General features: G+C 54.9%; 1 protein-coding gene across 4 annotated transcripts; it reads left to right on the top strand.

Moving 5' to 3' along the window:
• Window positions 1-7,070: 7,070 nt before the first annotated feature.
• Tbkbp1 (TBK1 binding protein 1) lies at window positions 7,071-24,153 on the top strand. 4 transcript variants are annotated; one of them, XM_052756928.1, is made up of 10 exons: window positions 7,071-7,181; window positions 8,954-9,207; window positions 9,515-9,637; window positions 9,886-9,990; window positions 11,033-11,210; window positions 11,952-12,130; window positions 12,235-12,296; window positions 20,694-20,812; window positions 20,951-21,669; window positions 22,634-24,153. In XM_052756928.1, exons 2-10 carry the CDS (start codon window positions 8,983-8,985, stop codon window positions 22,760-22,762), a joined length of 1,839 nt encoding a protein of 612 aa, XP_052612888.1. In that variant the 5' UTR covers window positions 7,071-7,181; window positions 8,954-8,982; the 3' UTR covers window positions 22,763-24,153. The 4 variants fall into 4 exon arrangements, with proteins under 4 accessions (XP_052612888.1, XP_052612889.1, XP_052612891.1 ...); XM_052756929.1 differs by lacking the exon at window positions 7,071-7,181 and adding an exon at window positions 7,391-7,597; XM_052756930.1 differs by lacking the exon at window positions 7,071-7,181 and adding an exon at window positions 7,729-8,590.
• The last annotated feature ends 1,904 nt before the right edge of the window (window positions 24,154-26,057 follow it).

The following is a 26,057-nucleotide window of genomic DNA, read 5'->3' on the forward strand; positions in this document are numbered from 1 at the left end:
GTCTGTTCCCCTTTCAATGTAAGGAGCAGAAAGGTTGCTAGACTAAGGTCACGGGAGTCCGATGTGCCGGGTCTACCCTGCAGATGCTGTCCTGTTTGCTGTTCTTTCCAAGCACCATCTGAATGTATCTTAAACTTGTTTACTCATTGGTTGTCAACGATAGGCTTGCTAATGCTAGTTACCCTGGAACTCACTCTAGACCAGGCTGGCCTCAAACTCAGATCCCCCTGCCTCTGCCTCCAAGTGCTGGGATTAAAGGTGTATGCTAATGTATATGCTAATGTGCCCACTCCTGGTTAACCTTACCTTACCTTACCTTAGGTAAAATGAATGGCAACAGTATTGGTCAGTAATTAGCCATTATTTATATGGTATCCGTTTTATGCAGTCAGATGCTAAGCCTGAAACAGCAATAAATGTCATTCATTTTAGTCCCATTTTAAAGATGAGGACTGGGACACAGAAGCTAAGAACCTTGCCCACTTCTCAGTGACCCCTAGGCTGTGTGTGTACTGAATATCAGTTGAAATTATTGAAATTCAGTCCCGTGATCATTTTGTCTTAATTCTGTGATAAGATTGTATACCTTTGACAACTACTAAGCATTTTGTGGGGGGGGGGGGCTGGTGGACAACAAGATGCCTCAGTGGGATAAAGGCACTTGACAAACCTGACAACCTGGGTTCCATTCCTAGATGACGTGGTGGAGTAGGAGAATCCGTTCCTAAGAGTGGGTCTCTGACCTTCACACACACTCCATGGCAAGAGTGGTGCCCACAGCGACGCACATACACAATAAAAATACTATTTCAGTAGTATGATAACAGGATCTCTGCAAAGCTGGGTTGGTCTCAAACTTGAGATCTTGGCCTCCGGAATGCTATGGTTACATGTGTGTGCTACCATAGTAAGCTAAAAACAGTAAAACTCAACTTTAAGATTTATTTATTGGGGCTGGAGAGACTCAACACTTAAAAGAGTACTAGCTGTTTTTTCCAACGGACCTGGGTTCAATTCCCAGCAATGCATGGTGTGGCTCACAACCATCTATAACTCAAGTCTCAGGGTCTGATGCCCTCTGTGGGAGCAGGTGCACAATAGTACACATACATATGTATAGGCAAAACCCTCATACATTTACAAACTAAAGGTTTATTCTCTTGCTGCATTTGGTAAGTGCATACCTTTAATCCCAGAACCCAGGAGGCAGAAACAGGAGTTCAAATCCTATCTGGTCTACATAAGTTCCAGGCCAGCCAGAGTGACATACTGAGAAGCTGTCTCAAAAAACAAAAAGATTATCTCAGTGGGAGGCAGCATGGGTCTATGTGCACCACATGCATGCACATATGCGTTCAGATACCTTTGGAGTCTTAGAGTATCAGATCCCCTCCCTGCAAGTGCAGTTTCAGAGGGTTGTGAGCCACCTGGTGTGTATGTTGGGAACTGAACCTGGGTCGTCTGCAAGAGCAGTAAGTGCTCTTAGCCACTGAACCATCTTTTTAGTCCAAACTATTTTGGGGGTGACTGTGGCCTTCATACTGCTTTAACAGAAGTAGTGGGGTTATAGGCATGAACTAACTTACACCCAATAATAACTGCCAAACTCAATTCACTGGGTGGGGCTGAGAGGATGCCTCTGTGTGTGTGTGTGTGTGTGTGTGTGTGTGTCTAAGGTTGACTTTCTTCCTACTTGAAGTTTAAGCCAAACCATCTCCACTTCTGCTCCATTTCCCCCCTGAGCCAGAAGCTTCTTGAAATGGTCTATGTGCCTGGTAGGCAGAAAGGCCCCAGGGTTGCTGAATAAGCAGCACATCTGAACTACCCCAGCCCTACCTGCTGATTCCGCACAGTGCAGCCCAGGCAGGAAACCTGTGAGGCCTGGGTTACCTTCCTTTCCCGGGTGCTCCTTGGCCACAAGTTCCCAACAGCTGAGCTGTCTTCTGAGTGAAATGGCATTTAAACTTACCATGCAGGCCTGAGGTCAGTATGCAGAGGGGTAACCTGTTACCATCCTGAGGATGATACAGTTGTGGACTGTCTGGTACATTCTCCATAGCAATGACAGTCACTGTTCTTTACAGAGTACTGCCCTCCAGCAATACAGTCAATTAACCCTTTTTAGCCCTCACTGTCCTCATTTGTAAAATGAATTCCAGTGAAAGATAGGGCATAGGAATTTCGTAGTACAAGGCTTGGGACATAAATTAGATAACCATTCAATCAAATAACTACCAGACATTGAAGGCACTGGAGATACAATAAGCTGAACTAAACACCAAACCCATTTCCTGTGGGGCTTTTATTCATGGGTAATGAATACAAGGTATTCAATAACTAATAAAACTTGTTTTCCCTACTTTTCCGTGATAGGGTTTCTCTGTGTAGCCTTACCTGTCCTGAACTCACTGTGTATACCAGCCTGGCCTCGAACTCACAGAGATCAACCTGCCTCTGCCTCCCAAGTGCTGGAATTAAAGGTATGAACTACCACTGCCTGACTTTAAACTTTCTTTTTAAAAAATTGAAGTATGGGGCTGGAGAGATGGCTCAGAAGTTAAGAAAGCTGGCTGTTCTTCCAGAGGCCCTGAGTTCAATTCCCAGCACCCACATGGTGGCTCACAACCATCTGTAATGAGATCTGGCTCCCTCTTCTGGCCTGCAGGGATACATGCAAACAGAACACTGTATACATAATAAATAAATAAATCAAAAAAAAAATTGAAGTATTTTTTATCTTAAATGTGTTCATGTTTTGCCTGCATGTATGCATGTGCACTACATCCTTTCCTGGTGCAAGGGAGCATCCGATTCCCTGGAACTGGAGTTACAGATGTTTGTGAGCCACTGGGTGGGTGCTACAAATCAAACCTGGGTCCTATGGAAGAGCAACAAATGCTCTTAACTACTGATCCATCTCTCCAGCCCTGCCTTTTATTTTTAAAGATTTCTTTTATTTTGTGCACTATATGTGTGGCTGGTGCTGGAAGAAGCCAGAAGAGGGTGTTGGATTCCCTGGAACTGAAGTTAGAGGCAGGTGTGAGCCACCATGTGGGTGTTCGAAACTGAGTCTGGTCCTCTGCAAGAACAGCCAGTCCTCTTAATGGATGAGCCAACTTCCAGCCCCTACCTTTGCCTTTAATTTTTTTTTTTTTTATTTAATAAGCTTGGACTCGTTGAAACTTGATGTGTAAACCAGGCAGGTTTTAAACTCTGTTCTTGCCTCCTGAGTGCTGGACTATAGATATAAGCTACTTCGCCCAGATTTAATTTTTTGCTGTTTCTGAGGTAGCAGGTCCAAGTTGCCCGGGTTGGGCTTGAATTCACAATGCTTCAGTCTTGGCCTCCCAATTAGCTGGGAGGTGGGTCAGTATCATTTTTGTAATTTTGTTTGCCAGCTGGGGATGTCCTCCGTGGTCAAGCAGTTGCCTAGCATGCACAAAACCCAGGCTTGTCCCCAACACCACCTACATAAATAATCTTGACTTTGGATAAAAATAAACACCCTTTTTGAGAAAATGAAACAGAATTGTAAAATAATACCATAACATATCCCATCTTCCCCAAGCCCTGCTCCCGGAGATCCTGGTTTCTCTGAGGTGCCTTGTGATCTCTGAAAGAATTGGGAAGTCAGGGCAGGGATGGCTTTACCCCACTGCCTTCTCCTCTGTCCACAGAGGAGACCACCCGCTCCCCGTGATAGCCCATGATGGTTCCGCAGTGCCCCTAACTTCCTGAGTTCTGGAAGTGAAGCATCGGAGGTGGCACAGGATCCTGTGCTGTCACATGGATCTAATCAATTTTGCCCGCCAGCTATTTGAGTCATCTGGTTTTGATTCAGCCTAATGCCACTTCCTCCTACTCTTTTTTCAGGCAAGAACGGGACAGGAAAGACCAAGTCTTTCTCTAGAGCGAGAGTCATGGGAGTGGGAGACAGGCTCTCCCTGGTGGCTTCCAGGAAGGATGCTCCCAGGCTCCTAGCTTTAGCACTCTTGCCTTGAGGACAGCAGTGGGTCCTCCCTCACCATACCTGGGAAGGTCAGTTAGGAACGTCAGTCTGACCAGCGCCCAGCACGTCTCCCTCATCTATCTAGCTTAGCTCCTTCCTCCGTTCCCCTTGCATTCCCCTGGTGTTCCCCTTCTGTCCCCTCCATGATAGGAGCCCAGGTGCTTTCAGGGTTCTTAGAAGGACTTACACCAAGCCCAGCTTTCTCAGTCATAGGGGTTTCATTCCCTTATTAACAATGCAGAACATGCCTTCTAATCCTCCAGAGTTTATCTCTAAGGCTGTGTCATCTGTCACTCTTCCTAGACAACCTGAAGCCACGCCTGCCTTCCTTCTCTGTGACTGCTACTACGGGTTCCTTCCTCCCCTGGGCCCCAGTCCTGGAGCAAGCCCAGCACCTTCCTTGCAGATACTAGGCAAGAGCTCTGCCACTGATTCCACGCCAGCCTATTGGGTAGATAGGAAGGCAGGCAGACTGGAACATAGTGGAACATAGGCCAGCCCATTCACAAGAACCAAGGGCACGGTAGTGTTCTTTTCCTGCAGGCTCCACAATTGCTCTTGTGAAGTAGGAGCCATGCAAAACTGGAGATTTTTTGAGACTTTACAACTAGCCCATGATGGTGTCCACATCCCAACCCTCCCTCTGCCTCTCAAGTATTGAACTTACAGATGGAGGCCATCATGCCCAACTTTTCTTCGTCTGGCTGCTTCTGCTTCCCAAGGGCCGGGACTAAAAGCTAGCACTACCATGCCCGGCTTCCAACTTTTTTTAAATTACCGATTCCTATTTTTATTTTTCTGACTCTTCTACCAGAATGTAAATTCCATGAGAGCAAAAAAGGCATACTTTTTACTGTATCCTCAGCATCCAGTGCATCATGGGTGTTTGAGATTTTTTTTGGGGGGGAGGGGGTAGGGGTTTTCAAGACAGGGTTTCTCTGTGTAGTTTTGGAGTCTGTCCTGGATCTCGCTCTGTAGACCAGGCTGGCCTTGAACTCACAGAGATCTGCCTGACTCTGCCTCCCAAGTGCTGGGATTAAAGGTTCGCGCCACCACCGCCCAGCAAGAAATTTTTCTGAAGTCAGGCATGTGGTTCGCTCCTGCAATCCTCTCCCTGAAGAGGTGTGCCGAAGCAGGAAGACTGCTTTGAGTTTGATGTCACAGGGGGAGACCATGTCTCAAAACAGCCCCCCAAATAATTTTTGAATATTTTTATTAAATAAATGTAATGACCATGGACTGAGGTGCGTTCTTGTCCTTAGAATTGTCTGACATGAAAAAGCTAGAAATAGAATGTACTGAAATCAGGGCCAAACTAAGGGGCAGGTTTTCAGGCATCTAAGTCTGTTGGGCTTTTGCCAAGAGCCACATAGAGCCCAGGATAGAACCACCTGGCTCTAGGGCACCAGGTGACTCACTTAGGCCTCCACTGTGAGCAGCCAGCAGCTGCAAGGCTGACTCATCCTGGAGAGTACTCAGAGGGTACCTCGACCCACTGTCTTTTCCAACAAGAGAGGGCCTGCTATGGCCAACTCTGCTCACTGAGGACCGTGGAAACAGCTGCTGTATGCCTGGCCTCCAGTCTTCCATACCTCCTACTTCACAAGAGACACTGTGGAGCCTGAAGGGGAAGGACACCTACCTTGCCCTTGGGTCTAGGGAGTGGGGTAACCCATGTTCCAGTCAGCTTGCCTTCTTATCTCCCGGATAGGTGGGTCAACTACATGCTCAGAGAAAGTTACTGCTTGCTTGGCCAGCAAGTAGCTGACCTGCCTTTGTGTTCTGAACTATAAAAGGGAGCAGGCCAGCAGGAGGAGGCCAAGCCAGTGAGAATCCCCTCCTTTGAAGAGAGTCCAAGACCGGGGCTGGCCATCCTGGGAGGAGCAACTGACCCTAGCCTAGCGTTTTTCTCTACAGTGGAGAAAAGGACAACTGCCCTTGTTTCTCAAAGCTCCGGCAGAACGAGAGACCTTTTCTTTCATCTTCCCCTCCTCAGAGGCACTTCTGCTAGAAGCCAGAAAGCTGGGCTCAGGTTCCAGGGAGTCTTCCTAGCTAAACACTGACCCCTTCCAAAAGCCCCCTTCCCTAGCCTTTGCCCTGCCTGCAGGGTTTGCCTCTATCCAGCTCAGAAGGCAAGGGCCCTCAGCTTTCCTCTGGCGATCCCCCAGCGGCAGTCAGGCTGGCTTTGCCTCTGTCCACGGTTCTTAATCCACCAGGGAACGAAAATGACTCATTAACATCTCCCAGGCATTCTCAGGGCACCTTGGCGTCTGATCCCTATTCTTTCCCCATTAGGGTAGCCTGTCGGGAATGATCTCCAGTGTAAGTCAGAGGTGAAGTAACTTGCCCAAGGTCACACAGTGGGAACGTAGCAAAAAGATTCGTCTTCTGCCTGGCAGTTTGGCAGATGCTCAAATCTTTGTGGAAAGGGTGAGATATGTTTCTACATCTCTCCAGCCTCTGGGAGCGTCTTTAATGAGGGTGGGAGGGCTGTCCGTCTTCCCAAACGAACATTTCATCTCCTTAGTTCACTCTCACTTTCAAAGTTAGATTTAACTCTAATGTCTCTGTGTTCAAGTGGAGAGATCAGACCGATGCCCCCTCCTCCGAGAGCACAAAGTACATAGCCCGGTGATCTTTCTTCTCCAAAGACCAATAAATAAACAAAAATATTTCCCCCCAAATAAACAGCTCTACTTCTTCGCAAAATGTGCAGCCCCAAGTCCAGCCCGAGGCGCCCCAGCACCCAGTCCGCAGACACTGCGCCGGTCGGCGGGGAGGGGAGGCCGCGCGGCGGGGAGCGGGTGGGCGCCAGGCGCGCTGCCAACCTCCGCCCGGCCGCACCGCGGGGGCCGCCGCCCCTCGCCACGTGGTGGTGGTGGCAGCCGCGGGGTCCCGGGCGCCGGCCCAGCTGGAGAGACCCGGAGCAGCCGGGGAGGAGGAGGCGGAGGAGACGGCGGCGGCGGCGGCGGCGGCGGCGGAGGAGGAGCGGGGCGGGCGAGCGGGAGGGAGGGGGCCGGGAGGGGAGGGGAGGGGGTGGGGAGAGACCCGGCGGCGGCGGCAGGGCGCGGAGCGGCGCGCGGTGCCAGGGGGTGGGGGCGCCGGGGCCGGGTCAGGGGAGGGAGCCGGCGGAGGGGTGCGCTGCGACTGCGAGCAGGAGCCCGCGGCGGCCGTGAGTGCGGGCCGGGCCGGGGGGGGGGGGAGGGGCGCGGCGGGCGCCGGGGGGGGGGGGGCGGGAGGCCGGGGCCCGGGGCGCAGGGGGGGGCGAGCGCCTGGGCCCCGGGGCGGCGCGGGGAGGGGTCGTGCGCCGCCGCCCGCCGCCTGCCGCCAGCCCGACCGCCGCCGCTCAGCAGCCCGCCCCGGGGCCCGGCCGCGGTGGGGGAGGGGGCTGCGCGGTCTCGGCCCCCGGGAGGGGAGGGGCGGCCGTTTCTGTCGGCCGATCCCGACGGCGGCAAAGAGCAGCTCTTTAAGGGGCCGCGGGAGGGGCCCGGCCGGTACGGGCGCCCCCTCCCCGGTCGCCTGCGCGGGCGCTGGGCGCGCGGCCCCAGGATGCGGAGGAAGGAAGGCAGCTTGGGTCTCACGGCAGGGGTGTGTGGGGACACCGAGTCCTCGAGTGGGGGCCGGCCCGAGGTCGTGGGCAGGGGTCGAGGGTGTGTGTGTGTGTGTGTGTGTGTGTGTGTGTGTGTGTGTGTGTGATGAGCGCGGGCCAGCGGAGTAGGGGGAGGGGGTGGCGTGGGCAAGAGAGGGTTAAAGGTGGGGCCAGCCCTACAAACCCGCGCACACGCTCCTTACTCAGACCTGTCACACGCGTCTCGCCCGCACTTAGCCCGGGCTGGGGGAGGGGACCGGGGCCTGCACGGTCGGAACCCGCGCCTCCGGGCCGAGCCCCCTGGCCGAGGCGCACACACGCTCCAGCGCGCGCACACACCTCGGACATTCCCATAGTGCCTCACGTGACACTCGGCCCGAACGTGCCCACCCTGCCCACACGCTCACGCACGCGTGCTCACACGCGCGCACACAACCTCTGGCCGCTTCCGAACTCCCGCACTGACCCCCGTCCTCCGCCCCGCAAAGGCGCTCATTGACGGCGGCACACCTCCACTCATTCACAGACACACACTACCCCCACATGCCAGCCACAGCCACACATTCATAAACAGGGCAGGGAGAAGTACACACGCACCCCCTCGCTGCCTACTCGTTTGGGAGCCCTGAGTCATTCCTGCCCCCTCTCAGGGCTCCCCATGTCCCTGAGTGCAGGCACGACGGGACAGGCTGGAGTCTCCTTTAGGGGTCCCCGTCCCCCTAGGCCCCCTTGCCCGGTTTGCTGCCCCTGACACTCAGCCAAGGACTTCCTGTAGGTCCCAGGTCAGGGGCTGGCTGCGCCTGGACGGTTGCCACAGCCCCGGTGCAGTTAGGGAGGCACTTCCTTTTCCTGAACTCTGGGATCCTGCGAGAGGAAGTTGGGCGGGGGCCGCAGAGGCCAGGCTGACCGGTGGGACTGGCCCTCCAGAAGCACTGGCCTTTCTTAGGAGCAAGCGACAGAGGCCTGGGATGGGAATCTTGGCGGCTGTCGAGGTATTTGGGAAAACAGAGGTCTGGGGAGGAGACCAAGCTGAGCCGTCCAGCCAGGTTCTAGGTTGTGCCAGTGTTGGGACAGCAGGCCTCCCATCTGGTCTCTCTGGGTTCTGGAAAGAGTCCTTCCCTGCCACTGTGGCTTCCTTGACCCTCTATCAGTTGTCCCCAGACTGCGCTCATGCGGTCCATCTGGTTCCATCTCCTTCCCCTACAAGCAGTGACAGCAGAGGACAGATGTAACCTTCTGAGGGAGAGTGTGTTGTGGAATCTGGTCTCCCAGCTACCACAGGGTCCTCAGCCCAGCATGGGGGAGCTGGGGACAAGCACCGGGTGTTCCTCTTCATGCTCTTCCTGCTCTCTCAGGAGGCCCAGTGTGGGCTGAAGCCCTTACCATGGAGTCCATGTTTGAAGATGACATCAGCATCCTGACCCAAGAAGCTTTAGGGCCCAGTGAGGTGTGGCTGGATGGTCCTGGAGACGCCTCGCTCGGAGGCGACATGTGTTCTGCCTCCCACTTTGCGCTCATCACAGCCTATGGAGATATCAAGGAGCGGCTAGGGGGCCTGGAGAGAGAGAATGCCACCCTCCGCCGGCGCCTCAAAGTCTACGAGATCAAGGTCAGAACCTGGATGGGCTGGGGAGTTGTATAGTAATGTTGCAAGGGCGGGAGGCATTCCACCAAGAGATTCCAAGGATGACAAAGAAGTCTTTAGAACTGGAGGCTCACCCTCGAAGAAGTGGCTACTCTGGTGTGTGAGCTCCACTAATCCTGCAGCCAACGGGGCGGGGGTGGGGAGCTCAGCTTTGGAGTGGCAGGTTCCACTGGAGAGGGCAGGGGTAGAAGTCTCTGAAGTGGGTTGTAGGGTTGGGGCAGAGTGGTGATTGGGTGGGAGCCAGGCTTCTCTGAGGACTGCCCTCCCACAGTACCCGCTGATCACTGACTTTGGAGAGGAGCATGGCTTCCCTCTGTATGAAATCAAGGATGGCTCCCTGCTGGAGGTAGAGAAGGTCAGTCTGCAGCAGCGGCTTAACCAGTTCCAACACGAGGTAAGCCCCTGGCCTTAGCTTCCCAGCCAGCCCAGCTCCCTAAGCTTCCTCCTTCCATCTGTTTCTGACTCCTGTCACCCTGCCTCATCCCCATCATGGCCTTGGATTAGAGGTGGCCCCTGCCCTCCCTAAATCAGATTCGGCTCTCCCTTATTCTATTGGGAATGGGGTTGGGGAGGTCCGTGGAGCCCCTCTGCTCCCTGTCAAGGGTGGCCCTGACCCTGGCACACCTCTCTGGGCCTACCCAGTTGCAGAAGAATAAGGAGCAGGAAGAACAGCTCGGGGAGATGATCCAGGCTTACGAGAAACTCTGTGTGGAGAAAAACGACTTGGAGACAGAGCTGGGGGAGATGGTGAGGCCCAGAGAGTGGGGGCGGGGTATTCCTGCACCTGATAGTGTGTGTATGAGCGTTCCAACCCTGTGACTGTGTGGTCCTGTGTGTCATACACACCCTGCTTGTGTGCATACCTCCTCTATCCACGTGTATCTATCTGGGAATGCCTGCTTTGCTTTGTGAGTGAGAGAGTGTCATCCAGGTCAGGGGTGGCTCTGTTCTTGGCTCTGCGGTGACCCTGTAGGATACTGGGCATTTGGCTCTCACACTGCATCGAACCTGTGCCTGGAGTGCTGTGCCTGGGAGAGGGTGTGAGTGACAGGAGGGGCCCAGAACTCTAGAGACAGATCTTGCCGTGAGTGTGGTGACAGTTAGCACGTGGCCATTTGTGTGAGTGTGTGGGCAGGTGGCAGGATCAGGAGACATGGCCTCTGTCAGCTCCTCACTGTGACCCTGGTCCAATTATTTGGCTTCCAGCCCTCATCTGAAAAGCAGGGTAAATGGTAACCCTCTCACTGAGCTGCTGTGAGGGTACTGGGACATTTGTGTAAAAGCGTTTTCCTTTTATAGTCGGAAGCATTTGTGAGGCACTTGCTGCATGCCAGGCACTGTTCTTATCCCTCTACGCACACTTACTCATTTTAGCTCTCACAACAATCAAAAGAGGTAGGCGTGGTACTGCTATCCCCATTTTATACATGAGGTAGACGAAGCCCAGAAGTGGTTAAGTACATATGCAAATGGAAGTTATGTTCGCAAGGGGGTGGGGTGGCTGGACCTAGAGCTGAATGTTTGTATAAATGTCCCTGTGTGATCGTGACAGAGAGGAGGCCTGGCGCTGACCTTGCCAGCCACAGTAGCCAGAAACATCTGCATTGCAGGTGCTGGGAGAGAAGGCCTCCCACCTGTGGCCACTTGGAGTGTGAGCGTGGGACACTCCAGCAGTCTCTGCTCTGGTTTGGGGAGTGCTGACTACCCAGCCTGGGGGACTCTTGGGTCTGGGAGTCCATGGGGCTCCCTGGTCCTGCATAGACTCTGAACCCTCCGTCTTTCCCTGCAGCGGGCCCTGGTAGAGACCCACTTGCGGCAGATCTGTGGTCTGGAGCAGCAGCTGCAGCAGCAGCAAGGTCTCCCGGATGCAGCCTTCCCCAGCCTGAGCCCCCCACCTGCCCCTGCCACACCCTGTCCTGACCTGGACCTGCACTATCTGGCTTTGAGAGGACCTGCCTTGGGTCATGGTGAGATCTCAGTGACCTCTGCCTTCCTGATCTCCAAATCTCCAGCTGTGACTCCCATTTCAGTATCACTGGGCACCTCTGCCTTGCCTAAAGTCTCAATACAATTTGTTTATTTGTTTGTTTGTTTGCTTGCTTGCTTGAGATAGGGTCTTACTGTATAGCCCTAGTTGGTCTGGAATTTACTATGTACACCAGGCTATCCTTGAACTTGGAATGATACTCCTTATTCTGCCTCCCTGGTGCTGAGATTACAATCATGTGACACTACACCTGACTCCTTCCAATAGCTTAAATCTGTTCAAAATTATTCCATTCTCCTCTCCAACTGTTCTTGCGCCTCAACCACCCCTTCACAAATTCTCCCACTGACATCCCTTTGCTATTCAGATCATACAGTTCTTGGGTGTGCCAGCAGAGGGCGTCCCCACTCAGCGTCCCCTTAGGCTGTGGTTAGAAGAGGCCCCTGAGGATGCTGGAGACTTCTGGTTCTAGCCTGAGCTACCTTCCAGAGGACATGTTCTCTGCCCCACCCCCAACCCCCTGGCCCACAGGAGGTCTGAATCTGCGTCTACCCTATCCTTATTTCTCTTGTAATGGTATCTCTCATCGTTGGGTGTTTGGCTTTCTGGCTCCTCTCAGTACCTGGGGCTGAGTCCCTACCCTACCTGTTTCACTTTGTGTGGGTCTGGGAGTCAACAGAGGCAGCCAGAGCCTACCTGACATGGTCTTGTCCCCTGACAGCAGGTTGGCCTGGCCCTACTAGCGTAAATGTGAGCGAGCTGGAGCGAAGGCAGCTGGAAGAGGCCTTGGAGGCTGCGCAGGGGGAGGCTCGGGGGGCTCAGCTTCGGGAAGAGCAGCTCCAGGCGGAATGTGAGAGGCTGCAGGGAGAGCTGAAGCAGCTGCAGGAGACGCGGGCCCAGGTAAAGGGGCTTTGGAGCTGCCCTTGGATGGGAAGAGCTAGACGAGCAGGGGAGGGGTGAGGCCGGAGGGGAGGCTGGGCTCTGACCGCTACTTTTCTCCTCAGGATCTGGCCTCCAACCAGTCGGAATGTGACATGGCTTGGGTAAAGAGAGTTGGGGACGATCAGTAAGTCATATCTGTAACCCTTGCCCTCTCAACCCCATACTCAGGGGACTGCCTCGGGTCCCCATCGTTTGCTTTCCATCCGTCCACATTATTTGAGTGGCCTCTTATCCTAGGTCTTGGGGTGTGGTGTCTGGGTTGCTTACACTTTAGCCCTGTTACAGGAAGTAGGGAGGGGCTCTGGAGTATTCAGGTTCTGGGACCAGGCCCATCTTTTCTCAAGGTTTGGGTTGGGGTGCACTCAGTAGCTCTGTCACCCTGTTCTGTGTTCCCTCGTGAGTTTTCTATACCAGAGACAAAACTCAGAGGTGAGTACGTCCACTGTCACCTGTGAGGAGGGAGATGGCCTCCCTCGTTTAGGATTTGACCTGCCTTGTCTGTTTATTTAAAGGGAGCGGTCGGTCCTTGAGATGGGTAGAGAGTAGAATCCCAAAGGAGAGAGGACCTAAAAAGTAGGGAAGAAGCTGTGTCGGGCGGGACAGGGGAGGTGCATGACAGGGGGGTCTTGGGATGTGCTGGGCAGCAAGGGTGGTGGGCAGTAGCAATGGAGGCCGGCGTCTTTCACAGCTTATCCTCACCCACTTCTGAGAAACAGTGCCTCAAGCTCCTTTTGCTTCATTCCTCTCTCATGTGAGATGAGGCTAGTTAGTGGTACAAGCTTTGTACATTCCTTACCAGAGAAGACGGGCCTGAGAGGGGCAGGAATTAACCTTCCCTCACAGGGCATACCCGGGTCCCAGGATCCCAGGGGTCCTCCCTCTCAACAGGTTTCCTTGGCATCCTACCCGCTTCTGGCCAGTTAGGGGTACCCCTTGCTTCCTTCCCCACCCCGGGGTGAGGGCCTGGGTGGAGCTGTGACAGCTGAGAGGGTGAGAACCTAGTTTGTGGGACTGATGGGGGAGACCCCTCCCTCAGCTAGGCTTCTGTGGGGGATGGGAGGGAGCTCTGCGGAAAGGGTCCACCCTAGCTTGTGGCTGGGGCTCTGGGACCACTGTAGCCATGTGTTCAAACCTGGAACGCACACATACCCACATAGAGTAGATCCTTGCTCAGTCCCGAAGGTCCCCTTAGGGGTCAGTGATTCCAACCTCTTCTGATAGCGAAAGTTCCTGCACTTAGTGTAGACTTCGGCAGGGCTGGATCCCAGAACTCTTCCTGTCCTGGGGAAAGGCCTTGCGTTCTTGACTTGGCCTTTGCCCCTCTGGACCCTGGGTTCCCCTCCTGGGCTCAGGAGTCAGTCACTGCTGCAGGATGAGAGGGAGGTGAGGAAAAACACGGGAAGGGGCAGAGAGAGTGGTAGATCCTCCAGGGCCAGGGCTGCAGGTGCCCAGTGACAGAGAAAACCATCTCAGAAAGCGTTTGGGAGGCTGTATCAGCCCTATCGCTTGTTCTGGCCAAACCAGCTCCTTCCCTCCCAACCGGAGGGAGCTGGCTGAGGAAATTCTCCCACGGTGCTACCCAAGTCTGTGACTTCTGGAGGCTTCCAGGATCTGTGTCAGCCTGCAGGCCTGCCTGCTCTTTCCTTTCTTGTAGCCAAAATGCTCCGGGACAGCCCCAGTGTGGCAGGATCAATTCTCAGAGGAAGTCCTCACTCCCCTGGTAGTTTTATTTTCTTATAAATTCAGCCTTTTTGGTAGTAGGCAATTCCCTGGGGCTTCCTCCCACCCCGCCCCCCACCTAAGGATGGCTCAGTCACCTCCTTTCATCTCCCAGGATCAACAACCCCCTCTTCTATCTACTTCTGCTGACTCCCTATCAAGTGGGAATTTTATTGATGGGCTTTCCCGGGAATGAAACACTGTCACTAAATGATCTGGGGGAAGAGGGCAGTTCCTGAACCCAGTCTGCCTCTAGGAATTAATCGTCTCATCTTGAAAGGTGCCTTCAGTCTCTCTTGTTCGCCGGGGCAGCCAATTGATCTCAGGGACCCTCCATTAAAGCATCTCCTTACCCCAGTCTCTCCTGTATGAACCCACCCTGGTACGATCTGTGCCTCGGAGCAGGCCTTGGAGGCTACAGTCCCTCGTTCTCAGCTCCGGGCCCACAAACTCTAGCCACCAGTGATTCACAGCAGCCAGGACTGACACCAAGCCAGACAGACTGGCTGCCATTCTCCGGGTCTGACCTGTGCTCGGGGTCTCTTGGGTAGCTTGCTTCCTGGTGGTCATAGCTCAGGGGCCAGCTGGCCCCAGAGGAAGAAGAATGGTGAGGGAGAGGAGGTTGGAGGTGGCAGTGGAGTTCACCGAGTTTGTGAGGAGGATGTTCAGGAAGGCCAGGACCCAGGAAGGTCCCAGCCAAGGCGACACGTGTAGGAACCCCACAGTCCCCTCCCCTGGCCTGTGGATTCCTGGGTGGGACAGTATGGCCAGTGCTGGGAGCCAGAGAAATCTTAGAGTCACTGCTTGAGGGAGAGAGGGTTCCAAGCAGATAGCGGCTCTGGAAGGTAGATGGGGTCTTATTGATGAGGGGATCCAGTGAAAAGATGGGGTACACATGGGTGGTGAGGGGGGAAACCATAAGTTATAGACCTTTCTTTTTTCCTAGTGTGGGGGGCTCAGGGTTGCAACCTGGGACCTTTTCCGCCCACCCCTCCCACCCCCTCTCTCCACCCACAAGCCTCTGCGTGGGCTGTGGTTAGTGGTGGGGAAGTGTGAACTCAGAAGAGAGAGGATGGAAACTCTGCACAGAGGTCAAGGGCAGTGTGGGGTGGGTCAGGACGGAAGTCGGAGACCCCCTGTACCCTGAGCCTAGCCTCCTGCCCCCAGAACCAGCAGGCCCGGGGCCTCCTCCTTCAGGCTTCTCACCCTCCCTACTTCCTTCCCTCAAGTCTCCTTCAGCCTGATACCCAGAGCACAAAAAAATTAACCCTGAGCACTTGTGGCTGCGGGGCGCCCTGAGGGTGGGCAGGGGTTCGGCTGGCCTCGGGGACCGCGGGTTTTGAAGGCATTTCCAGCCTTGTGCCTGCCGGTTGGGCCCAGAGCTAAGAACCGCTCTGGTTGTCATTCTCCCCACAGAAGACAAGCGCATCCCCCTCCCCCTCCTCACCGAGTGGTTTTTGTTGTTCTTTGTCTGAGCTTTGGTTTGGTTTTTGTTTTTTAAGACAGAGCACATAGCCCAGGCCGACTTGCTGTGTAGCCGAGGATGACTTTAAATCCCGTTCTGCCTCTCCCTCCATGTGCAGACATTCCAGCACGGGCCGCCAACTGGGTGTTTTTGCTTTTCTTTTTGAGACAGGGTCACACCATGTATCTCTGACTGTCCTGAAACTTGCTATGTAGACCAGGCTGGACTAGAACTCACAGAGTGCTATATAGCCCAGGCTGGCCTTTAATTTATGGTGGTCCTCCTGCCTCTCCTTCCCAAGTGCTAGGATTATAGACATGAGCCACCACATCCAGCATGCTAAATAAATCTTAAACCAGTATCTTTTTTTTCTTTTCTTATTTTATTTATTTCTCTTCTCTCTCTCTCTCTCTCTCTCTCTCTCTCTCTCTCTCTCTCTCTCTCTCTTTCTCTCTCTCTCTCTCTCTCTTTCTTTTTTTTTTCTTTTCCTGGAGCTGAGGACTGAACCCAGGGCCTTGCACTTGCTAGGCAAGCACTCTACCACTGAGCTAAATCCCCAACCCCATCTCTTCTCTCTTTTTATCTACAGGTCCTTTAATATATATTATGGCTTCCATTGTTGTGTCTTTATGCTTTATGGAACTTCTTAGTGTGTGAACAAGTAGTTCTCTGTTTCTTTTAAGCCAGTATTTAAAAAAAAAAAAAAAAAAAAAAAAGCCCCAAAGTGGGCTTTCTCATGATGTCCACTTCACTCTCATAAACATGAGGCATAAAAAGTTCAGGAACTAGGGAAGGGCAGTCCAGGCAGGTCCTAGCAAGCAGGGTGATGAGGCTCACTGTTTGCCTGTTCAGGTGGTTCTGCAGGTAGGAGGCCTTTTATACAAGGGTGACCATGTGATTTGTTGACCAAATTGCATCACTTTTGAAAGTGAAAGGGGACACTATTAATTATGCAACTCGTGTGAGCAAGGGCAGGCCTGGGCAGACAAGGGCCCCTGGTTCCTGTCCAACTGTGGGCTGCTCAGTCCCGCTGTGTCTGGGGAAGCTTCTGGACCCATAGCTGTCTGGTGCTGCCTGGTAGAGGCTGCCATGAAGAGCTCAGGTCTGGGGACCACAAGTCATAGCTGGTCGAGGAGCATGAAGGGCTCAAGGCTCCGGAAAGGAAGTGGTAGATCACTGGCTTGTTGCAAAGCGACTTCCTCCTCCGCCAGCCCGCAACCTCAAGTCCGCTCCACGGCCTGGTGCCTGTGGTCCCCTCCCTGAGGGTCTGGCAGGCGGGAAGACTGATGTTGGGTGTGCCCGTGGGTGGGTGGAAAGTTTGGCCCCTAAATTCCCCTGCTGGGTGGGGTGGCTGGGGCAGCTAGGGGCAGCCAGGGGTAAGGATGGACAGGCTGGGAATGCTGGGTTTCTGGTTTTTCCCCCGGTCTGCATCAGATGATGGCTCTGACCACAGGACAGCTATAGTCTTATTCTTTCCCCAGCCTTTACACTGCACAGGACCTGACTTTACCCCTGTCCCTAATCCTGACCCCCAACTGTGTCCATAATCATGGCCACAGAAGAACTACCAGCCCTGTACCTATCCCAGTTTTCATCCTGACTTGAAGCTAGTCTCCAAGTCTCACCCCGTCCCTCCGGGCTGGCCGGAGTCCTGAATTCTCCCTGCGCTAATGCAGCGGGGCCTGGGTTGGGGTGTGTGTGTGTGGGGGGGGTGTCTGTGTGGCTCCCAAGCTCCTTTGAGTCAGAAAGAGACTTTGGAGAGGATGTTCAGGTCTTTGACCTTCCTGGATTGCAGTTGCTTTATTAGTGACCGTGGGGACAGTTGCTTTTGGGAGGGACTTTGAGATTCCTGGATTACTGGTGGGAAGGATGAATGACAGGTTAAGTCAAGGAAGAGTAGAAGCCCTCTCCCCTGCCAGCTCTGCCATTTGTGCTCCGGCGTCTCCACAGATGCCAACCCAGTGGGCTGAGGCGCTGAGAGCAAGTGTGTTGAATCACTGCTCCACGCCGCCGCCGCCGCTCCACAGCCTCGCACCAGCTCTTAACTGCTCTGATCTTCCGCTCCCTTGCATGTCTGTCTCCCTCTTCACTCCCCCCGGGGCAGGAGTGGTGGCTCTCGAAACACCTGGGCTTCCTCAAAGACCCTCAGCCTCTTCTTCCTCCTCATTCTCTTCTGCTCTCCCACTGTATTTCTCCTGCTTTCTTGAGGTTTGGGGTGTGTGTGTGTGTGTGTGTGTGTGTGTGTGTGTGTGTGTGTGTGTGTAAAATGCTGTGTGTGTAATGCTTAGTAGCTGGAACTTTGGAATCTCGGAGGCTGGTGCTCTTCTCCAGCTTTAGGACATGGCCAAGTGGCTTTACCTCTGTGGACCCATCTTCTTACCTGTGAGGTAGATTGGCATAGGGCAGTCATGAAGCCAAATGAAGTTCGCAGCACTGTGCCTGACCCATGACCAGCATTCATATAGACCCAGGGCAGCATGTGCCGCTTGCTGCTCACTTGACCTGTTCCTCCTCAAGTCATGATGGTGGAAAAACCTCTCAGGTGTGGCCAGGAAGTCAGGAAGCAGGGTGTCTATTTAGATGCACATGTGAGGCTCTGGGTTGTGTTGTCAAGTTGAGATTTTTTTTTCCACTGAATTGGCAGTGTTTTCAGTGAGTCATTCTGATGGCGTAGCATCTTCAACCATCAGTGTGTGAGGAGAGAGATGCCCAGAGAAATGGCATGTCCCACAGGACTGTGAGGTGTCAGGAGGAGGTCAGAGCTCTTCATTCTGTCTAGGGTCTCAGAGGTCTTTGTGAGGGTGGCCTGGGGCTCTTGGAGGGCTGGAGCTTGCTGCAAGACCCCAGTGTCAGCTTGGAGAGAGGCTGAGCACGCTGAGGTAGGGGCTTCTTCCTTCTGTTTCTTGAAGCGCCGTCTTTTTCACTCCAAGGAGAGTGCCAGGCACTGGGCTGTGGAAACTAGGGTGGCTCCTGACAAGGGAGCCAGCAGGGGAGAAAGGGGCCCGGGGAACTGAACTGACAGGTGAGATCTCCCAGGCAGAGTGTGAAAGAGACGACCTGTATCTGTCACCTGAGATACAGCAGGGACAGTGGATGGGAAAAACAACTGTGCTCTGTGGACAGAGGTGACACTCCACAACTGCCCCTTCCAGAGTTCCTTCTGGCTCCCGCTGCTAAGTGGACAGCATGATCCCGTCCCCCAGAAGTCCCCATTCTGACTAGGAACACGCAGCTCCTACTCTCAGACGGCTTTCAGTCTAAAAGCTGAAGCCTCCCTGGAGAGTCCCCGGTTTGGTGTGGGACATTCCTGGACTTCCCACTCTCACAGGAAGATGCCATTTCTTCCCACAGACTTGTGGGATGAAGGTGGCGGGGCAGAGGATGCACTTCACAGACATGAGGCCTGAGATATGGTGGCATGGTAGCCATGGAGCCCAAGTCAGGGTTCCCTGGACGACTCCTGTCTTGGAAGATGGGTGATAAGGCCTGGCTATCCCTAAGAAGTAGGTTTAGCTCCCGGGTGCCTTATTGTAATTGGATTAGAAGTAGTGTTGCACCGTGACCCCAGATTGGTAAGAGTGCCAGCCCCTAAGCCAGAGTGGGGGGCACAGGCATTGCCTGTTCTCAGAAGCTCCGGCCTCCGTGCCTCTGCTCTCCTCAGAGACACACTCCCTGCCTCACACTCCTCACACTCGCCTCATGTATCTCCAGCCACCTGCCCTTACTGGTCCCTCTGGGTGCATCATTGCAGGAGCTCTCGCCCTGGGAGGAGATTCACCCTCCAAAGCGTCTGTTACTCTCCCACCACCCAGCTTCTGAAGTTTCAGGGCCCCTTCTGGAGTTGTAGAGGCGGGAGAGCTAAGGAGAGCCGCACCCTTGCCTTCAGAACATAGATGCTGGCAGGTCCAAAGGCCTTGGTAGAACTCCTGTGAGGTCAGAATTGCTCCTGGGACAGGGCAGCAGCTCACAGGGAGGAAGTGGGCAGTGCTAGGGTGAAAACTTTCACGGCTCTGTGTTTGGGGTGCCCAGAGGAAGAAAAGGGTCCTTTGCTGAACTTAGGAGTGAGTCTGCCCCAGCTCCATGGGAGTGGGTGTTGAAGAGGCTGCAGGAAGTGAACAGGAGAAAAGAACTGGATGGAAGCCGTTTCTGAACCTGTACCGAGTAACAAGCCTGAACAAAGAGCCGGGAATAGAAATACGACGATACGGTTCCCAATGAAAGCCCACAGCAAGGCAGCCTTTGAGAAATGCTCAGTTTGGGTGGCACACCCTGCCAGGTGGGCAGTGCCCAGCAGCTTCTCATAAGGATCTGAATGGAAAGGGCAGGATGAGTGTGTATAGTGAGGTCCTGAGAGGTCTGAGACTAGGAGCACCAGGCAGCTTTTAGGTAGAGACAAGAGCAGTGGGCCTGGAATGGGGACACCTTGGAGGGGAGCCGGGTGTTGCCTAAGGAATGGCTTCATCACAGACTGTGCAGAAGTGGTCCCCAGTGTTTTCAAGGTTGAGGGTATTTTTTTAACACTTTTTTTTTTGAGACAGGGTTTCTCTGTGTAGTTTTTGGTGCCTGTCCTGGATCTCACTCTGTAGACCAGGCTGGCCTCAAACTCACAGAGATCCGCCTGGCTCTGCTTCTCGAGTGCTGGGATTAAAGGCGTGTGCCACCACCGCCCGGCTGAGGGTGTTTTTTATGGGTCCCTCTCTCCCAACACACAGATCGTTTGTTTATGGTACTGGATATTGGGTATTACAATTTTGGGATTGTAGCCAGTATTGAACCCAGGACCTCCTGCTTGCTAGGCAAGTGTTCTACCATAGAGTTACATTTTGCTTTGTATTTTGAGACAGGCTCTCACCAGGCTAACCCCGAACCTGTTCTGAATCCCAGGCAGTCAGCTTCTGCATCAGCCTCCTGCGCAGCAGGGATTGTGGCCTTGGCACCGGGAGCCTGTGCTAGTGTGCACTCTGAGAAAACGTGCGCTGTCCATGTAGTACGTGGCTTTCTTAGGAATCTGTTCTGTCATGGCAGTTTCTGCACCTATTAGGAAAACATTCGCACACACCTGTATGAACTATGGTCAGCCCCTAAATGGAATTCAGGGACCCCTTGGAATCTTTCTATTCCACATCCTTGCCCTAGGCGGGGAACCTGGGCTCCAATGTGGGGAACGTCTCTGGAAGCAGAGGGAGGCTCCCCCAGAAGAGGTGGACCCTAAAGGCAGAGAGGAATCCTGCAGCTGGGGTAGGTGCTGAAGATGCAAGACAGAGCGCGTTCTTTTCTCCGGCTGGGGCAGAAGAACCACATCCCTTTTCTTCCCCACCCCTTGCCCTCTGACCTCAGGGTGAACTTGGCGCTGGCCTACACAGAACTGACGGAGGAGCTGGGTCGGCTTCGGGAGTTGAGTTCCCTGCAGGGGAGGATCTTGAGGACTTTGCTGCAAGAGCAGGCTCGAAACGCAGGTGAGACTGCCAGAGCCGGGCAGGCCCCCAGTGTGGGGAGCAGGGGCGCTGGGCCCAGGAGCCACCTCCCCATCCCTGGGTGGGCATTGTCCCCGCAAGCCCCTGGCTCGCCACTCCACCTCGCTATCTCTTTCCCAGGCCAAAGGCACTCGCCGCTGTCACAGCGCCACTCCCCGGCCCCCGCGTGCCCCTCGCCCTCCCCGCCTGCCAGACCGCCGCCCTGTGCCCCGTGCCAGTCCCCCGCCACGCAGCGCCGCTCGCCGGTGCCCCCGTGCCCTTCGCCCCAGCAGCGCCGCTCGCCCGCCTCGCCCTCCTGCCCGTCGCCGGTCCCACAGCGCCGCTCGCCGGTGCCGCCATCGTGCCAGTCACCCAGCCCGCAGCGCCGCTCGCCGGTGCCACCCAGCTGCCCGGCCCCGCAGCCCCGGCCGCCGCCGCCCCCGGGCGAGAGGACGCTGGCCGAGCGCGCCTACGCCAAGCCGCCCAGCCACCACGCCAAGGCCGGCTTCCAGGGCCGCCGCAGCTACTCGGAGCTGGCGGAGGGCGCGGCCTATGCCGGTGCCTCCCCCGCCTGGCTGCAGGCCGAGGCCGCCACGCTCCCCAAGCCCCGCGCCTACGGCGGCGAGCTCTACGGCCCCGGCAGGCCGCTCAGCCCGCGCCGCGCCTTCGAGGGCATCCGCCTGCGCTTTGAGAAGCAGCCGTCGGAGGAAGAGGAGTGGGCCATGCCCGCCAGCCCGCCCAGTCCCGAAGCGGGCACCATCCGCTGCGCCTCATTCTGTGCGGGCTTCCCCATCCCGGAGTCACCTGCGGCCACCGCCTATGCCCACGCTGAGCACGCACAGTCCTGGCCATCCATCAATGTGAGTAGTGTCCTGCTTCCCTTAGCCGGGCTACCTTGAGGTGCCCAGGTGACAGCCTGCTCTCCCTCTGGAGTCCCACCCTGTTGCTTATCTTCATGCATGGTAGGCAGGGGCGACCCGCAAACACCCCCTAGCTTAATATAGACCTCCCTTTCCCTCTCCCTCGGTTTCCAGTTGGTAAGAACAAGCCCCCACCGCCACCTGCACTATTAAAAGTATGGTCCTCAAAGTGACAGTCCTAGCTTTGATTCCGACTCCACTGCGTAGTATCTGAAGGACCTCTTTCAAATTCTATCAGTTTTCTCATCAGCAAAATGAGGACCATGATGCTATCACAACCTCAGTGAGTTTTTAGGAGGCAATGATCCTAAATCAGTTCTTGGATTGTGATGGGTGTCTCAAGCATACTATTATGTTGGGGCCAAAGGACGGGGATACTAAAAGGGGCAGAACATGGACCCACACGAGACAGGCCTGCCTATCAAGTTCAAGCCTCAGATCCTGGGCTCTTTTCTGCATGATAACCCGTTTCAGAGCCCCATCATTTCACTGAAGTAATGAGTTTCCTGAATGCCATAGCTACCCCTTGCCACCTGGAAGGACCCGAATATATTCCAAAGCCAGACAGGAAATTATTTGGGGGCTGTACCTTGTTTGCGGTTGTCCAGTGCTTTAAGTTAGCTGTGCCCCGGCGACTCTGGAGGCAGGTCAAGGTCTTGGTTTCCCTCTTTCCTGGTGTGCCCCAGCTAACTGAACAGTGACTCTCATTCACACTTTCTAAGACCTATGCCCTGGGCAAAGCACTAGGTGTTGGGCTGGTGGCTATAGTGTGTGTTGAGGATGGTGCTGGAGCAAGGATAGCCAGACCCCTTCTAAACGCTGTAACCCTCGCTGTTGCGAATCCTAGGAAAGAGCAGGCTGGGGTGTGAGGCAGACTCTAAGTGGTGTCATTCTCTTCCTGCAGCTACTGATGGAGACGGTGGGCTCTGACATCCGCAGTTGCCCCCTCTGCCAGCTGGGTTTCCCTGTTGGGTACCCAGATGATGCCCTCATCAAACACATTGACTCCCACCTGGAGAACAGCAAGATCTAGGGCGCCTCTCCCCCAGCTGGCTGTTTCTCTGCTCTCTCATCACCCCCCCCCAAACACTCACTTTGAATGCTGCATGAATCTCGTGGGGGGCCCCTGCCCCTTGCGGTCCCCAGATACCTCCACTAGCTACCGAGTCAATGTGTGTGTGCCGTCTTCCCTGGTCCAGGCACCACTCAGCTCTGGCTCTTTCCTGGAGGTTGACCAAGGCTCTCTCTATCTTCCTGGTTTCCTCTGGGGAGTGGGAATCTGGTCTGGGATGGGGAGGACAAACCCTCCACCTCTCTCTCTCTCTCTCTCTCTGCCTTTCTGTTTTTCAACAAAGTCGGATCCAAGAAGAAGTCTAGTGCTTGTGGGAGGGAGAGGAGGAGGGGTCAAGAGCTCTGGGAGCCCCTTCCCAGTATCCGTCTTTCCTGGGCAATGTTCTTCCAGGGAAGACCTCTCGAGAGGGTCTCAGAGCCTGCCCTGCACACTGATGCCGGCCCTCTCTCTCATGCTCAACCAGCCTGGGGCTCGTGGTATTGGGGAAGGAGGCATCTTTTTTTCTCACTAGTCCCTGCAGGCCAGCTCTGTTCTCCCCCTCTGCCCACCCTGGGGAACAGGGAAGGTGGCGGAGGGGTGGGAGGACCCTGCAGGCCTTCGATGATCCAGTCCAAAGGGACTGCCTTGAGGCTGGGACTCCTGGGCCATCACCCTCAGTCTGGGTGACCGTCTGGCAAGCCTCACAGGCCTGGGCCCTTCCAGAGTCCCTGGCACTAAGGTGCAGATCCTCAAGGCCGATGCCTCCATGCTCCCCCACTGCAGCTCCTGACACCATAGGTACCCTGGAGCCCAGGTGTGACTCAGCCTGTGTTTGCTGGGTGGGTGTGATCAGCCCCTCCCTCCCAGGCCAGAACCTGAGAATGGGCCCTGGGTGCTGTGGAGATCAACTTCAAAAGAGCTAATCCCCTTCCCATACCCACCCACCCACCCCTATATTCCCTCTGTGAAATCTACCTCAGAGCCGTCCCCTCAGAAAGACAGGGGAGCGGGAGGCTGGGGCCCCAGGCTGAGGTGGGAGCCTCCTGAGGGAGCCTGCTGCCCACTATGAATCCACCCCTCACGTTGAGCCTCCCTGGGGCCTTGGCCAGCCGGTGGCAGTGAAAACCACTGTCCACCGCATGTACCATTCTGATCCAAATCTTCCAGGCCCTCTCCCCACACCCCTCCTTCCTCTGTGCAGGGGGTGAGGGGTGTGTCAGCAGGGAAGGGGCCAAGGACTCCAGAGACACATCATTGTACCCTGAGTGTTCCCCAGGGAGGGGACATGGGGAAGGGGGCCTGTAGAGGGGAGAGAGGGCCCTGTGCTCTCTGAACAAGTTGAAAGTCCAAATAAAACTTACCTGTTCCATCTGCGCTCAGCCCGTGCTTCCGTGGGTGAGGGGCCTTGACCCTCACTTGGAAGGTCTTGAAAACTGTCTCGGGGACCGTAGCTACTGTGGAGCTGGCACTAGAAAGTGTGGGTGGCCCACATTCTATGATTCTGTTGATCGTACTGACAGCTGGTCACACATGGCTTCTGTCTTCATTTAGAACAGGTCTGAAGCACTGGGAAGAGGCCAGGCTCAGCTGCTGCTACCTCAAACACCCCAAACTTAGGAGGTCAGAGCAGGGTCATGAACTCACGACGTTTGCCTCAGCCTTGACTGTGCACTCTGGAGAAAAAAGAAAAAACACGTCTGAGTTATTCATTCATTGACTCTGGTTATCTTTCATTTCCACAAGACTTTTTTTTTTTTTTTTTTTTTTAGCTGAATGGTCACTTAAAAGCAGAAAAAGGGACTTGGGGAGGACTCTAAGTGTGGCTTAGTGGGAGGACTCTTGTCCAGCATACACAAAGGCCCTGGTCTGAACCCCTGGTACTGGAAAGAAAATACAGACACAGGGCATGGCAGCACACGCCTTTAATCCCAGCACTCAGGAGGCAGAGGCAGGCGGATCTCTGAGTTTGAGGCCAGCCTGGTGTACAGAGTTGTTCCAGGCCAGCCAGGGCTACACAGAGAAACCCTGTCTTGAAAACAAACAACAACAAAAGAATAAGAAAACTGCAGGACATGGAGGCCTTTGTTGGTCAGTGGTTGAGTTCAGCTCTAGAACATGGCAGCTGTCCCTCCACATGTTATAGCAAGGGCCAGCCTCCCCAACTCCTGTGTTGAAATAAGCAGCTGCTGTCTGCAGCCAAGACCTTCCTGAGGGCCAGGAAAGGTAGACCACCTTGCAGATGTGACTCATAGCCCTGAGAAAGAAGGATCCTAGAACATCTGGTATATGAGTGCTCAGTGGCCCCCATGGCTCTGGAAGCACCGACTAGTGTGACACAGAGACTAAGGGGTGTCCTGGGGACACAGAAGGCAAGGGAAACCCTGGGCCTTGAGAAGAGGCGAAGGAGGGCCTGAGTGAGCTGGCACACGGGCACAGGCAGACCGGGTAACCTGACCGTAGCCCTTGAGGGTGACCGAGGGTGGGAGGGAACCCAGGTATCCTGTCTGGACTTTCTCCCCTGTCATCAGGGTGAAGAGAACATGGGGACACAGGGAGCAGACTCTGGCAGCTTGTCTCCCTGATTTCTAGGGACCCGGGAAAGGCTCAGGTACAGGGCAGAACGTTGCTGGGGGCTGGAAGGGAAGGCGGAGGAGGGAAAGGCAGTGTGCGTCCATCTAGGTCCCCTCCACAGCTGCAGACTTCCGTCTGACACTCCTGAGAGGGCTGAGAGCAGAAGAGCTGGGGAACCTGCGACCCTCATCCCTCCCACCTCTCCAGCAGGACTGTGATCACACAGGACATTTGCTCTGAACTGTTCTCTGGAGCCCAGAGGGCAGCGGGAGGGGGGCTGAGAATTTCAGGGTTCAGAGACCAACGGGTTACCATTTCTAGGCTCCTGGGAACAAGGTGGAAGATTGGAGCAACTTCCACTTGAGTGAGGTAGAGGGGAGACCCCTGAGAGGCGAGAAGAGATCCTGTGGCCCCACTTGCTCTCCTCAGCACACACACAAAGACCACGACCACGTGTAGGGGTGAGGGCGAGAACTCAGCAGATACCAAGTTAGCCAGGGCATGTCTCTGTCCAACGTTCTCTCCAGTTCTGCCCTGCCCCACAGGATTTCCCCAACCGGAGGCCCCAGGTCGTGCAGACCCTTGCCTCTGTCCTAGGTCCGTGTATAGGCTGTGGCAGGTGATCTGCTGAGGGAGGTGACAGCTCTTTGTAAAACCTGGGGCCTCTGTTGAGAAGGAGCTGATTGATGATAAAAGGAGGGGTGTG

Source organism: Peromyscus californicus, unplaced genomic scaffold (assembly GCF_007827085.1).
Source record: "Peromyscus californicus insignis strain IS unplaced genomic scaffold, ASM782708v3 Scaffold_3__1_contigs__length_106647218, whole genome shotgun sequence".
Lineage (NCBI taxonomy): Eukaryota > Metazoa > Chordata > Mammalia > Rodentia > Cricetidae > Peromyscus > Peromyscus californicus.

Excerpts from the sequence above, each read along its gene's own strand:
- Tbkbp1 (XM_052756928.1), top strand. The coding sequence starts at position 8,983 with ATGGAGTCCATGTTTGAAGATGACATCAGCATCCTGACCCAAGAAGCT. Across the intron at positions 11,211-11,951 it reads AGGACCTGCCTTGGGTCATG|CAGGTTGGCCTGGCCCTACT; the intron begins GTGAGATCTCAG and ends GTCCCCTGACAG. Across the intron at positions 20,813-20,950 it reads AGAGCAGGCTCGAAACGCAG|GCCAAAGGCACTCGCCGCTG; the intron begins GTGAGACTGCCA and ends TCTCTTTCCCAG.